At 37.9% G+C, this 14,376-nt stretch overlaps 3 protein-coding genes across 8 annotated transcripts in view; 1 reads left to right on the forward strand and 2 right to left on the reverse strand.

Moving 5' to 3' along the window:
- zcchc24 (zinc finger, CCHC domain containing 24) overlaps nucleotides 1-5,408 on the forward strand; it is a 35,407-nt gene extending 29,999 nt beyond the window's left edge. The window contains exon 4 of the mRNA XM_023426641.2: nucleotides 661-5,408. Within this exon, the coding sequence (XP_023282409.1) occupies nucleotides 661-774 (114 nt within the window). The 3' untranslated portion in view covers nucleotides 775-5,408. The remainder of the gene's footprint in view (nucleotides 1-660) is intronic.
- A 1,225-nt stretch (nucleotides 5,409-6,633) lies between these two features.
- Nucleotides 6,634-8,956, reverse strand: ppifa (peptidylprolyl isomerase Fa). Its single transcript, XM_023426643.2, has 6 exons — nucleotides 8,745-8,956; nucleotides 8,584-8,614; nucleotides 8,391-8,479; nucleotides 8,216-8,312; nucleotides 7,253-7,328; nucleotides 6,634-7,158 (listed from the first exon to the last, which is right to left on the reverse strand). The coding sequence occupies exons 1-6, from the start codon at nucleotides 8,886-8,888 to the stop codon at nucleotides 7,023-7,025; spliced, it is 573 nt and encodes a 190-aa protein (XP_023282411.1). The 5' UTR covers nucleotides 8,889-8,956; the 3' UTR covers nucleotides 6,634-7,022.
- A 1,830-nt stretch (nucleotides 8,957-10,786) lies between these two features.
- zmiz1a (zinc finger, MIZ-type containing 1a) overlaps nucleotides 10,787-14,376 on the reverse strand; it is a 99,306-nt gene continuing 95,716 nt past the window's right edge. For all 6 annotated transcript variants that reach the window (XM_023426627.2, XM_023426626.2, XM_023426625.2 and 3 more), the window contains one exon: nucleotides 10,787-14,246. In XM_023426627.2, the coding sequence (XP_023282395.1) occupies nucleotides 14,139-14,246 (108 nt within the window). In that variant the 3' untranslated portion in view covers nucleotides 10,787-14,138. The remainder of the gene's footprint in view (nucleotides 14,247-14,376) is intronic.

Below are 14,376 nucleotides of genomic sequence, written 5' to 3' on the forward strand. Positions count from 1 at the left end.
TAGCTCACTCAAATCACCAAGGGGACCCCATAAAATATGCATCAGATTTTCCAGCTTTCCTCAAGGACCGAATGTCTTTGACGCACCGATAGTAAAGTCTCAATACTTCCTGGCAGACTCATTAGCGGACGACTGAAATATCTCCTTGTAGTGACCCACGGTAACCTGGTTTCCTTTAGTTAGGCTGCTTGGAATAAATAGCGATTTTGTAAAAATCTCCAACAAGACAAGAACAATAGATGAGAAATAAAATTTTCCAGACAGATTGTTAAAATAACCTCCTAAAGTGTTGGCCCCCCGATAGATTCCCTTTGTCCTCAATAATGATTCCAAGACAGCCATTGCTGCAGCAGTTTGGTGATATTTCCATACAGGTCATCATGATCAAATGCATACTGGATCTTTCTCTTTAATACCAGGTTGTTAAAGTGTACTGCAAGTTTCCAGAGCAGATGGTGTGTTGCCATATCTCTGCAGCTAATTGTGTTTAGTACAAGTCTGGTCTGTGAAAAATATGGGAGTAAAGTTCGATTCCAAAGAAGTTGGGCGTATAGCTGATTTGAATCTGGTGCCAAATAAACTGCTTGCAAAAACTGTGTGCGCGCAACTTTCTCCAGCGTTTAATATGACTCATTACTGGTCCTCTGTTTCTATCCTCAGCGCCCTTTAGAGAAGCCGGATGGCCTGGATGTTTCTGACCAGAGTAAGGAGCACCCGCAACACCTGTGCGAGAAATGTAAAGTCCTGGGCTACTACTGCCGCCGTGTGCAATAATCATCGACTCCGAGTCAGAGAGCACCTTTTGTGTCCCAAGTCCTGTCGCTCTTCCTCCATCGAGGCTGTTAACTTCCTCCCTGCCCAGTCCACACCCAGGTTTCCCTCATCCCTGCCCTGCACACAACATGGCGTCCTTTCCTCCTCACGTTTTCCCCTCTGTCTTTCAGAAGCCTCAAATATAGATGGTAGCTCTAATCCCCTCTTCTCTTTGATTCCTTTCCTCTCCAACCACAGCAAATAAACCTTCTGTCCCTCTGCTTAACCCCCACCCCCCTGTGGAACACAGATTTTATTCATTATGCCTTTTTTTCCCATTGACAGTATTGATGATTACATCCAGGAATGAGAGGAACACGTTAACATAGGATCATATCTGTTTAAGTGCTCTTCATCAAAAGCAAAAACTTACCAAAATCAGTGACTTTTGTGTGTCTCATGTATCAGAAACCATATAACCCCACTGATCCAACTCGATGTTTAACAACGTCTAATCATCGTAATGATGAATTAGCAACAGGCATGTATTTGGTGTCACTGACAGTATTTGGTCTCAATAGATTACCTCACCTTGGCGTTTGTTGGCTTTGTGTTTACAGAGATCTGCCTTTCATTTCCCTGCCAAGTGAAGTGTGTGCTAATGTGATGAACATTTTAACCTGGGCCTCTCACAATGGTTTAATGTATAGGAGGCCTGTGACGTCTTGCCGTATTAGGGTCAACAGCACATCTTATTATAACTGTGAATTAACCGAGGGATAAAGTGCCATACATCCCTAGCTTACATTTGGCCTATTTATTTTCTTGTTGTCTAGTGTGCAATTTGAATTTTAACTGGGACATAAAGAAATGTTTTTTTTTTTTGTATGTTTGTATATCACATTATTGTGTAACTGCTTCCACGTGTCTTTAGAAACTACTGTAGGTTCAGTTGCGTAGTCGCTCCTCGTCTAGATTTAGTGCGTTGCTAACAGATAAGGTTTCAGTCATCCTCCCTAGAGTATTTTTGTTGCCACACAAATTCTCTATTATCTATAGTTTTAGATAGGTACAGATGTCAGATAGGTAAGTTGCGTTCAGTTGAAATCACAAGAAAGTCAACTGAGAAGGAGCCATAGGAAAACAACAATAGTTTCAGTAACAGTTATCTCGCCACCCACAGTCTCTTGCCAGTGCCGAATATTCTATTCTTTTTTAAAGCAGTTGAAAAAATGAACTGCTCGCCATAATTTAATTAGCATTATGAAACATGACTTTAGAGGTTAAACTGTTCACATGTAAAGCCTGATTAGATTTAGAATTAGTAAAATACAAAGGAGATGTTTGTTTGGAAGAGGTTCAGAAAGACATTTAAGATCACATTTTAGTGCCAATTGATGCCTGGCAGCCTTAGTGGAGTCAGTGAAGCTAAATGGAAACATTTCCAAGGGCTTGCACCCTTCAAAACTATGTCCAACAGCTGATTGCTGCATAAAGAGTGTCCAGAGAGAGGTGAAGCTTTGGAGAATCGCAATGATTTTTAGGTTGGTTGAGAGAAAAACAATAGGATTTAATATACAGTAGAAGGGCTGATTTGTGATGTGGTGATGCTGAAGATTCAAGGATATTGAAAGTGGTGATAAGTATAATAAGTTTACACTCGCATTCATTTTTATGGGGCCTACAATTATAAACCAATGTCTTTAAAGAAAGAGAAGTGCACATCCTGTTTACATAGATCACTGTGCAGACCTAAAGCACTACAGAGGAAATTAATGTAGTTTTGACTTTTTAGAAACCTGCCTTTCAAGGAACCTTGTTATAGGAATTGTGAACTATTTTATATGTACTGTATTTCTAGCCTTATAGAAGCTGGTTGACTATATTTTATACTGTAATATACTGTATGTGCCTTAAAAAGATTTAAATCCCTCTGAAGTATCAAGACTAGGAGGCCATTCGAAATTTGGAAAAGACGTATGGGGAAAGGCTCAGAGTTGGAGTAATATATGTGCATGTGGTAACTGTGGTGCATAAGAAGTTTAATGCAGGTTCGATATGTGACAAAGGACAAGAATATGACAGTTCCTCTATTAGCAGTTTGAACTGGCATGGTGGGTGTTCGCTTCAACAAGGTTTGCTGAGTTGGAGGCATAGGCTGAACCAGCATTCCCAGCTGGCAATAACAATCCTCCTGTGGTCTGTTGTCATGGAGTATCAACAGAGACGTTATTCCTCAGTCGATCCTCACAACAGAACGGAGTCGCACATCAAACTGTGGACCTCACTCTTTGTTTTTTCTATCTATTGTAGTTATGTTTATCTAAGGAACCATGGATTTTCTCAAGAAATATACATGGTCACTTGCCTTAGTGGGAGAGATTGCAGTGGCTGATAATGGTACCTTACAGTTCTGGGAAATTATCATTTATCCCACCTCTAAAGTTAAAGGGGCACTCCAGCGAGTTAGTACTGAAGTTCCACAAAGTTAAGAGGCATCCAAGAGACACTAAAGAAAAGTCTAAATCAATGCAGCAGAGCCTGAGATATCCTTGCTTTTAGGCCTTTGTATGTCTCAAGCTTGGATCCTACCTTTCCCATAATGCAACTTAATAGCATCTGTCTGGTAAATGCATACACGTTTAAAACTCCACACCCCCCGTTTGTAACACAGGCTTTTTCTTAAAAATGTGTCTCCACGCCCAAGTGGAGATAGCCATGATGACATCACCCTGACATCATCAGGGCTATTTCCTCAGACTCGACAAACCTCCTCGCGAGCCACAAAAGACATTATACAACTGTCTTTCGCACTCAGCACAGGACTCCCTGTGATAAGTAACCTGAACTTCAGGAGTGATTGGTGAAGTGCCCCTTTAAAAGATAGAATTGGCAGTTGCGCTTAATCCAAAAGAAAGGTTCTCCTTATGGCCCCGCCACTGCTGGGAACAATCCATATCTCTTACTGTTAACATCGTCTTTCTTTTGCTTTCTTTTGTGTGATGAGACTAACCTAACAGGTCTTTACATCTGAACCTTATTGTCATACAATGTGGCTCCAGTGAGAGGAAAAGATACCAATGATGCCTTATAACTAACCTCATAAACAAGTAACAACATTATAGTGATTCACAGACTTCTGGTAAAATAGAAATGAGAAATCCTGTTGAAGAGTTCGATTCCGCCCAGAGACATGTTATGAGGAGGCCATTTTAAATGGCAAATCAAGAGCCAATGGAAGCAGCTGATACAATACATTTGAAAAAAAGAAATCACTGCTTTCAGACGTAGTGTCTTGAATTACATATACTTGACTTTTCTAGTACCTTTTCAGTTCAAATTTGTTATTTTCTATGAATGAGATGTGTATTTTGGAACACTTAATAGATGTTGAAAATTTTAAAGCAATCTGCAAAAACTCAAGAGTTATTTCCCTGACAAAGATAGACTGTTTTATGTATATATTTGATGGCCATCATTTTCAAGGATATTAGCTCTTTTGAAGCATTATGCAATATTGAAGCTTTTTTTTTGTGTGTGTGAAGAAGGGCCTATTGCTGAGAAATAAACAAAGCTGGGAGTTTTTTTGTTTTTTCTTTATGTTTTACAATAATCTGAGGGGTTATCCTGCAGAAATATTTATGGAAAGATTTTTTACAACACTTTTTGTATAGAATATGCAACAAAGTTACACTAAGAAGGAAATATTGATGTCTACATAGAATATTATTAAAAAAAAACAGCTGGTACATAATTAATACCCTTTCTCAATTATAAGCCATTGTATTTTTGTGTTTTGTTTTATGATGTTATCAGTGTTGAATAACCCACAATGTTATTCAGTTGCTATCTGTAACTAATTGTGAGCTGCCATTTACATCCATAGAGTCGCATGTATTCATTTTGTAAACAGTAACTACAATATTATGAAGATATGTTGTGTTAACATGCAGAAATCTTTTTTTTTTTTTTTTTTTTTTAATAATTAGTGACGGATACTCACCACTGTATAAGCACGTTAAACTGTGAGATGTAGTTTGCTTAAAGCAGCAATGACAAGAAACTATTATAAAATGTTATGGTGTTATTAGTAGTTTAGGGAGTGTATACTTTTTGTCAAGAAAGCGTGTGTGACAAAGAACTATTTTAGAGTTTGCATGTGCATGTGTTTGGTTTGGAAAGAAATATTATTTTGTGCAATGTATACTTATTTAAATACTTTACGGTAGTTTTCTTCAGTACATGCTGTTAACGTTATCAGCAACTTCTGATTGTTATTAGGCGTGAAGTATTTCATTTACTGCTAGTGTAGCCTCTATGAATAATACATATTTACTGAATGTAATGTGTTAACACTTATGTGGTCAATTTGGAAAGTTATGTTTGTATTCTTTGCTGTCTGTATCACTTGAGATGTTTGTAATGCAATATTGCAATAATGTAATATTTGAATTGGACAGAACACAGGCGTGAGGTTGGGAAGACAATGATTTTGGGAAACAAGGACAGTCATGGTTTAGAGAGTAGACCACAGGTCTGTTTTTCATGTCCATAAAACGGCATTCCAAAATGTGCCTTATTTGTTAGTTGGGAAAACATTTTAGTTCTATAGAGCTGTCGAAGGTTTGATGAATAAAAGTCATATTGAATTAGGACTGCTTGGATAATGTGGTTTTCATTTGTTTGGATCCTGTGCTGAATTTTTGTAACCAGTAACTGGGAGGTGTTCACTCTGGAGTTTTATTTCTGCCAAAAGCAACACATTGTTTTCTGTGGAGCTCCTGTCCATATAATATTCATTACAGAGAGTATATGTTTTCATCATCACTCTGTTCTGTGTCTTTGACTGCAAGCTCCAAGCCTTACATAAGCGTATAGATTATGATAAAAGAACTGTCCAATGGATTATTCATGGCTGTTGTGTAACACAGAAGAAGGAGGGACTTTTTCCCTCACTTTCCGTGAAAGTGCTGAAAAGATAACAGACACATCGAGGTGATAGGAGCCAATTTCAACACTTTGGGTCAAACTGTGGACAGGAAAACCAAAACACACAAAAAAGGACACCCAGCTGACATGGGTGCTGCTTGATAAATGTAGACATTTACAGCAGAAGAACCAGTTTGTACCAGTTGTAAAGATGTCATTGTTTTGCATGTGTATTAAACGTTGGCCGCAGCACTGCCGCCTCTCGAGCCAAGTTTCCATGCACAATATTGGACATGCATTCCAAATAACTAAAACTAAACCAGAGGGTGGGGACCCAAATTATATCAAGTTTGTTACAACATCTCTAGCTCAAACAGAGAGAGAGCTGCAAAGTCTCTATAGCAACAATGTAATCTGAGAATTCAAACAAACGGTGGAAGGTCAGTGCGCATATGGTTTCATTTAGGGGCAAGAGCTGCTTTTTCACGTCGCTTCATTATTTACTTTCATAAAGTATTAGCTCGATAAGAGGCACCACCCAGTCTCTGGCCTTCAGACATGTCCGGGCCTTCTTTTCTCTCCCTCTATCTTTCTCTCACTCTCCTCCGAACACTCTGCGTTTCGAATTAAAGAGGCTGTGAAGGAAGAGCAGCCCACATACAAGCTAAAGACATTTTCAGGTTCCTTTATGGTTCCAGCAGATTAAATCGTCTGTGTCCAATGAGGCTATAGCCCACAGGTCTATCATCTGTCAACTGATTTCATGTGATACTTCAGCTCCACTGTAGGTGGATGTCACGTGATGTCACATCCTGCTCTGATGGACAGGAAGTCAGTCGTGGTGGAGAGCCGCTGTCTAAAAAAAGCTGCTGGATCATTTCCAGGAAGCTTTAAAACCAGCGGGGTTGGTGGCACATGAGAGCAAATGTCCTGTACTAGGACCAGAGCTAGTAAAATCTGAAAATGTTCATTTATTTGGCAGGAAATAGAGAGTAATCGCACAACAACAACTTTCTGGGTCAAGGTAAAATGTAGAAAAACAAGAGATCAGTAAGAGCCAAGATAAAAATGTACCAGTGTAACTACCAGTCTTTCCATTGTTAGCATTATTTATAAGCAAACACGCAATGTAAACTTGTCATATCTGATGATTTGAAGCTAAATCTACGGATCTTTTAAAATTGTAATCCACGGTAGAAATATCATATTTTAGGGAAGAACAGGATCACCTGTGACAGCTCCTCCTTGAAAGTATCATGAAAACGGGAGGACAGATAAAGTAAATACCAAATGGCTGCATAGTGAGTCACCCCACAGAAGTCCCTGTGCAATCTTAGGTGTTATTTGATTTCCCCGCAGTCAGTGATGACAATTTTCTTGATCACGCCGCCATCGTGTAAACCAAAGGATTCCATCTTAGTTACCACGTCCATACCTTCCTTCACCTGCCCGAACACCACGTGTTTACCGTCAAGCCTGTCAAAGGAGGGACAAAATGTGAATTCAGCAAGTGATGACTCAGAGCGGCTATGCTGAGGTGACTGATTAAAAAGTTCTACCGAGTACTTACCATTCAGTTTTAGTCGTGCAAATGAAGAACTGGGAGCTGTTGGTGTTTGGCCCCGAGTTTGCCATGGAAAGAGTTCCTGCAGAGATCGAAAAGACGGCAAGTAAATCAATTTAATGTGATGCAGTCAACAAGATCTTGACCTCCTTTTACCACTGATTCAGTCACATTTAGGCCTGACTGTGGCAAAAAGGAAGCATGACACAAGTCAATAACTGTGTTAGGAGAAGGGCCTGCATCTTTTCTCTGAATCTGACGCAGACTGTGATTATGCAACACTTTCAAATGAAGTACCAAATAATCAGCATATGGACTAGGTTTATTGAAGAAAGGAATTATTTTGATTAGTGCTTGTTGACTCACTAAAAAGTAGGTCATTCACCTGGGGATTGCAGAATGCATATAGCCAGAAGTTTTAAAGCTGCATGACATTAGGCACCGCCATCTAGTGGAGAGGCAGCTGAATTAAAAATCTATCAAATAATACTGTTAAGAAGCTGGCAAAGTGGCATGTGTCATAATATAAACAAGATAAGGGCTGCTAATTAGAATTATTTTCAATATCAATTAATCAGTTGATTATTGTTTTTGATTGACTACTAATTTAGTCCTCAAAATGTCAGAAAATGGTGAAAATGTTTGAAATCCCCACATTTTAGAGACTGGAATTAGAGAATATTTGACATATTAGCTTGATATGTGACTAAAGAAAATTGTTGATTCATTTTCTGTCTATCTCCTATTTAATTGACCATTTGATTCAGAATTACACAAGAGCCTCAAATGTGGTTGGAAAAACTGTTTTTTCTAGCAGTCACACACTTAAAACTCTTAATTAGCTTATAGATATGAACGCAAAGCTGTAAGCTGTAACAAATACGCATCATGGATGGATGAAGAATAGTTTGTTGTGTCCTCTAAACTGAGTGGTGTAGTAACTGTGGAAGTGAAGCTGTGGAGACGTACCTGGACCGGTGTGTTTTAATTTGAAGTTTTCATCCTTGAACGTTTTCCCATATATAGATTTTCCTCCTGTGCCGTTGTGTTTTGTGAAATCTCCTCCCTGTAGCAGAAAACACAGTGCATTAAGACACAACATGGTAAACACTTATGTGAACACTGTCTTCACTGTTAATCTTACCTGACACATGAAATCTGGTATGACCCTGTGAAACACACATCCCTTGTATCCAAAGCCATGTTCCCCAGTGCACAGTGCTCTGAAGTTTTCTGTTGAAATACACTTATTTTTATTAGTATCAGCAAAAGCCAAGGGCAGCTTAAGGGTTTCGATGTTCAGTAGTTATTGTTTAAAGAGACGTGGTTAAACATACCTGCAGTTTTTGGCACGACATCTGCACTCAACTGCAAGATAATACAAATCACATTCAAATTCATGGATGAATGTTTACATGAATGCACTGCCCTTGTGAGCGTGTATTTGACGAGAGTGAGACATGCTGCTGGTCAGGCCAGGGAGAGGCTAGCTGGCTACCTCAATGATTATTCTTCCAAGAGACTCACTGTCGGCCTCGATGTCCAAAAACACCACTGGGTTTTTGGTGGGACCGGAGGAAACCAGCCTTGCAGCGGCGATGCCCAGCGCGCTGTATCTCATGCGGCTTTTTATTTGTATCATCGCTGCTCGGCTGACAGGGTGAACAGGACCTGCAGGCCATGGGTGCTGCTCGCTGTGATGGTGTTTACGTGTGACGTCGCAGCGACGTTGACTGTATGTGCGTGGCGTAAAACAAACAGCGACACCACGTGTTCAGGAAGTAAAACAGCACGAATAAGTTGTTGACAAAATTAAAATCTCACAAAATGTGCACTTTCTGTTTATTTCTGATGAAGTTTTCATGGGTTTCAAATTGTATGCTTTTATACTTTTTATACTATCCCCATGACAACTGAGCAACTTCACTGAGGAAGGCCAGTATATTGTGTGAAAGTTCCTGAAACACCACGTAACTGACCTTGTATGAGTTGTATGAGATTCTTTTTCTGAGATTGGCGTTCCTTTGGTCAGTATTGAACTATTAAATTCTACTTTAACTATTTCTGTATCAGTGAACGCTGTAAGGGGAGAAAAAAGTTTCTGAATTTCTGTCTGGTTCAAGAAGAGTGATTAAGCGAAGAATCATTGACTGCTGAACTAATATTTCTACATTTTTACTTATTTATACTTTGTATTTCTATAATCTTTTGAATACTCTTGAGTAACATTTTACTTGTGTCAACATAATTCCACAATATAAATGATCATCTCCATCGATTGGATGTAAATGATGCAGTTAATCAACTGTTTATGTAGATTTCCTCTTGATTTCTATAGAAATGTGAGGTTATTGGAATGACTAAGGACATTTGCTAATTTTACAGTGCTCCTCTCTGCCAGTCATATTTACATTTCAAGTAGCGGGTACTGAAAAGGAACCTCACCATTCTGATATCATTTGCATTTGTGTAATTTGCATTGCTGTTTTCTTGCATTAAATAACTCACTGTGATGAAAAACAGTATGGGGTATATTATGAATTCTAATAAATAAATGACCATGATTAATTAAAACATGAATTAATAAATAAATGTGTAAATATGTTAGTTTGAAAATAAAAAATAAAGACATTTGCTAATTATAAGTATTTATCTATTCTTCTTTTTTTGACAAAATTTAAATGTATTTGTTTATTTTCAAGTACATGCTGTCTTCATTTATTTACAGTCATTACAGGCATTATGACTGAGGTGTACAGTCATAATGTAAATATCAGTATTTTCAAATGATGCTTCCAACATATCATATGTTGCAAAAGTTGACTATTGCCTTGTACAAGTATTTTTAATCAAGAAGGAACTTTATCATCAGCATCATTAGTATTGCAATCTCAGGTACATTGATCTAATCCAGCCATAGACTACAGTATGTAATCTTATGTTTTGTTTAACTGGAACACTTGAAGCCCCTTGGATTAATCACAAAATTGCTTGGAGGCCCACAGTAATTTCTACAGCTCCAATCTGTAATTGGACTAATTAATTGAGATAAAATTTGCTGATTGTTTGCCACAGTCATTGAATCAACTTTCTTTCAGTGTTAATTTCTGCTCACAGGATAAGAGATCACTTTTTTTCTACATTTAAACAATGTCCTTTTACTAATAGTTTATGAATTAACTAATGAAGTGGACCTTTTTTCACAGCTGACATTTTGACCTATTATAGTAGGAAAAGCACAGGTGATACAAATAATATTAAGGGCAACACCAGCACCCATTATTATACCCATATTCAACCATCATTCATTTTATTATTTACATCTATGCTGTTCTTACTGTGATGTGATGTAAAAATGTCTTCAGTGACAAAGGCCTACTGGTTATTCTGTGCTATTCAAGCCTGTAAAAACACACTATTAACATGTGTGATGATTTTTAAATTACTGTAATTGCAAATAGTATTTATTCTAGGTATATAAAGTTGAATACATAATATATTATTATATATATGTATGTCAAAAGACGCAGAGGCCATTAATTGTGTTTCATCTGAATACATATTTATTAGATAAATATTAGGATGTCACGTCATCTAACTACATACAGATTTGCAAGACTAAAAATCACAATGTTTTTCTGACCAGTTTAGAATATGAAATGATTGTACATAGAATGTACAAAACCAAAGAGACAACTGCCACCTGTAGTGCCAATCACTTCAGATTGTACCTTATAGCATATTTTGCCAAATTGCATAAAAATTATAAATTTGACAAAATTTTTTACAAACTGTAAATTTGGAAACAACCCTTAAGAGCCACTCAAAGCTCAATGTCTCCAAGTCCCAATTATACCTCAAAAGGTTTTAATAATTTTTTTAGCACCTTTATAAAGTACACAGGTAATAGAGAAATACACAGAAGTTTAATATTACACAAAGGAAAAATGTCTTTTTTTCTTGGAAACCCCACGTGGAGGGGCACATAAAGTATCTTACATAAATGAACAGGCGTGGTTAGAGAGGTCTGCACAGACGCAATCAAACACATTTTCCCAATTCAATGTCTTGACAGGAGGATGCAAGCTTTACAAATTCTAAATACACTATGCACACTCCCCCTGGAGAAAATGAATACATTTCTGTTAACGTGTCTCTATTTGTCATTTACATTATATACACGTATCCCTTATATCCCCAACCCCCACCCCCAACCCTCTGCCACAACCTATCCTTGTAATGCAAGTAGGAGGGGTCTCCCCCAAAATTTCAATTTACAATATTAATTGCATTCTCTTTCCAATCCTCAACTCAATTTCCAATGTCTGCAATCAGACAATTTGTGTCGCTCAAATTACTAGGTGTGATTTTGTGACAGGTTACAGTTACAGTTACACACTGTGTAGGGAAATAAAATATCCCAATGCGGCAGTGCATTGTCTTTAACAAACATTTAAACAAACAAACAAACAAACAACATCTGATCCTTCAACTGTGTTATATGCGGGTGATTCAATCAACTCTGAAGGCCAGTAAAGCCACATTTGATTATTCAAATGGATTACAAATCTCAAATGGGGGAATTTTTATCTGCATATAGTATGTTTTAAATCCATTGTATTGTATGTATGTAATTCATTGGTACTGCATAAAACTGTGTAAACCAAATTATACCTGTCATAAAAAACACTGGACAAAAATAATAACTTAAAACAATATAAAATGTGATGAAAATACACAAATCATATTCACACATTTTTGCTAAGTATGGTTATCAAAAGCTCATTATCAGGCCTCAAAACAATTCAGAGGACATTTTGCACATTCTCACTTTAAATAAAGAGGACGAGGTCACTTGTTCCAATAATATTAAACAAATACATTTTGGAGAAATTTGGACCTCTAAGCTGCAATCTTTTACACAGAAAAAACTGCTAATTTGTAGATATATATGTGTATACATATACATATACATACATACATACAGTATATATATACACACACACATACATATACAGTATATACACATACATGTATGTATATATATATATATATATATATATATATATATATACACACATATATATATGTGTGTGTATATACATATATGAAATAAAACTAAAATAACTCACAACTTGCCTGCTGAATAATTCAAATATTCCTTTTTGCTGATGCATTGTCACAGGGTAATGGAAAAACTGTTCACAATACACAGGTACTTAACACAAGGCCAGTGAGAGTGCATTTGGATCAATTCGTTACAATGTTGGACTGGTTAGAGGGGATTCTGTGTGTGTTTGTGAGTGTGTGTGAGTATGTGTAGTCCTCGACAGACATACAGTACCATGTAGTTGCAGTAATAGATAGGTACAGTACTGTACAGTCACAAAGTATTCACAAAGGGTATATACAACAGCTCTGGAAACACTGTTGGATCATGCAGGATGTTTTTCCCAAAAAGATGCAGTTCAACAGTAACAAAACAACAAAAGGAAAGATCAGTACAATCACACAGACGTTTCTATAAAATACAGCGATTTAAAATGTTCTGTAGACGTCTGTAGGATGTTGAAATCCTGCTCTTACACCAACATAATATCCAGGCCCAAATCCTTACAAAAAGCATAGGACAACTTTGGTGATGTGTATCTGATTCATTTCAATGTGGGACAAAGATAAAACACATAAAAAAGGACAACAGTAAAAAAACAAAAAACAAAACAAAACAAAACAAAAAACAGGCCAATTTGAAATGAAATAATAAATATAAAGACAAGAGAGAAAATTATTTGATCAAGCACGTTTAGGCTGGACAAAGACAACAGGAGCCGTTGGCACACATGCACTTGTGAACAAAATGGTGCTGAATTTGATGAGGACGAGCGAAACGGTACAACAAATACAAACTGCAGACAGGGTGGAGAAAGTGGATTGTTTTATCTGTCTTCCATTCAATATTTTTCTTCCCTCCTCTGTCTCAAACTCTCTCCCCCCACTGTCTTTCACATACGCTTGCAGGCAAACAAAAGGGAACACGTAAACATACACGCAGACACACACATGTATATACACACACTGACACACCCACTACATTGCACAACGTGCGCTCTTTTCCTATGTTGACACTGGAGGACATTTTAGCTCGTCCTTTCAGTGCTCTGATTCTGATGAGTTCTAGTTATTCAACTGTCTCTCACACACTCTCTCACTCACACACACACACACACACACACACACACACACACACACACACACACACACACAGGGAAGTCTGTGGGTCAAAGGGCATGGCATGTGCCAAAGTTTTGGAAGAACACATTTCCAACAGGATAAAAACATTCTTACAAGACAATAATTCCCTTGGACTTATCTTTTTTCACAAAAGGAAAATTATAATTAAAAACAAACAAACAAACAAACAATAAAACAAAGCTACAACACTTTTCCTAGAGCCCACAAAGGCTCCGGTCTCCTCCGTGTTGTTACACATGATGATTATAGCTGCACAGTTTTCAGTTGAAAAGTCACAAATATCATATATGTATATATATAATATCACTTTAGTGCCCGCCAACATGGCTGTAAATGGCATGTTTCGAGTCAGAGGCGGTGGAACTGGTGCGTGGAATCTTTACAGGAGGAAAAGAAAAGGGAGTACGGGGATGAGTGGCATTCCTGCTTTCCCCTTTGGAGTTCCCAAACAGGTGCCTCTTTTATAGCCGGGCTCCTATGCCACACATTATCTGTCGAGAGATTGTGTATGTGTGTGCGTGCGTGAGCACAGGAAGCTGCTTGAAGTGACGACCGGAGGTGGGTGAAGTGTCTGTGGACGGACAGTCAAACACGTCACCACTCCTGTAGGCGCAGGAGGGCTTGTAGGGGAGGTGAGGGACTAGTTGTTCTCGAAGAGGGAGAGAAGGTCGTCGTTGCTGTTGGCGGGAAGGTCGGGGGGGTCCAGGTATGATAGTAACTCGTCTGGGTTGGCAAGCTCTGGAAGAAGCTGTGGATAAAAAGCAAGAAAGAGAAAATGAGTGGAAAGGCTACATACCGTGAAAACATGTTTATCTTTCTGACACTGGATGACTCTGAATCATGCTCAAGTGTCTCTTGAAGCTATTGTACACGTAAAC

This window comes from Seriola lalandi, unplaced genomic scaffold, assembly GCF_002814215.2.
Source record: "Seriola lalandi dorsalis isolate HSWRI2012SDOR001 ecotype SW California unplaced genomic scaffold, Sedor1 jcf7180002054832, whole genome shotgun sequence".
NCBI lineage: Eukaryota > Metazoa > Chordata > Actinopteri > Carangiformes > Carangidae > Seriola > Seriola lalandi.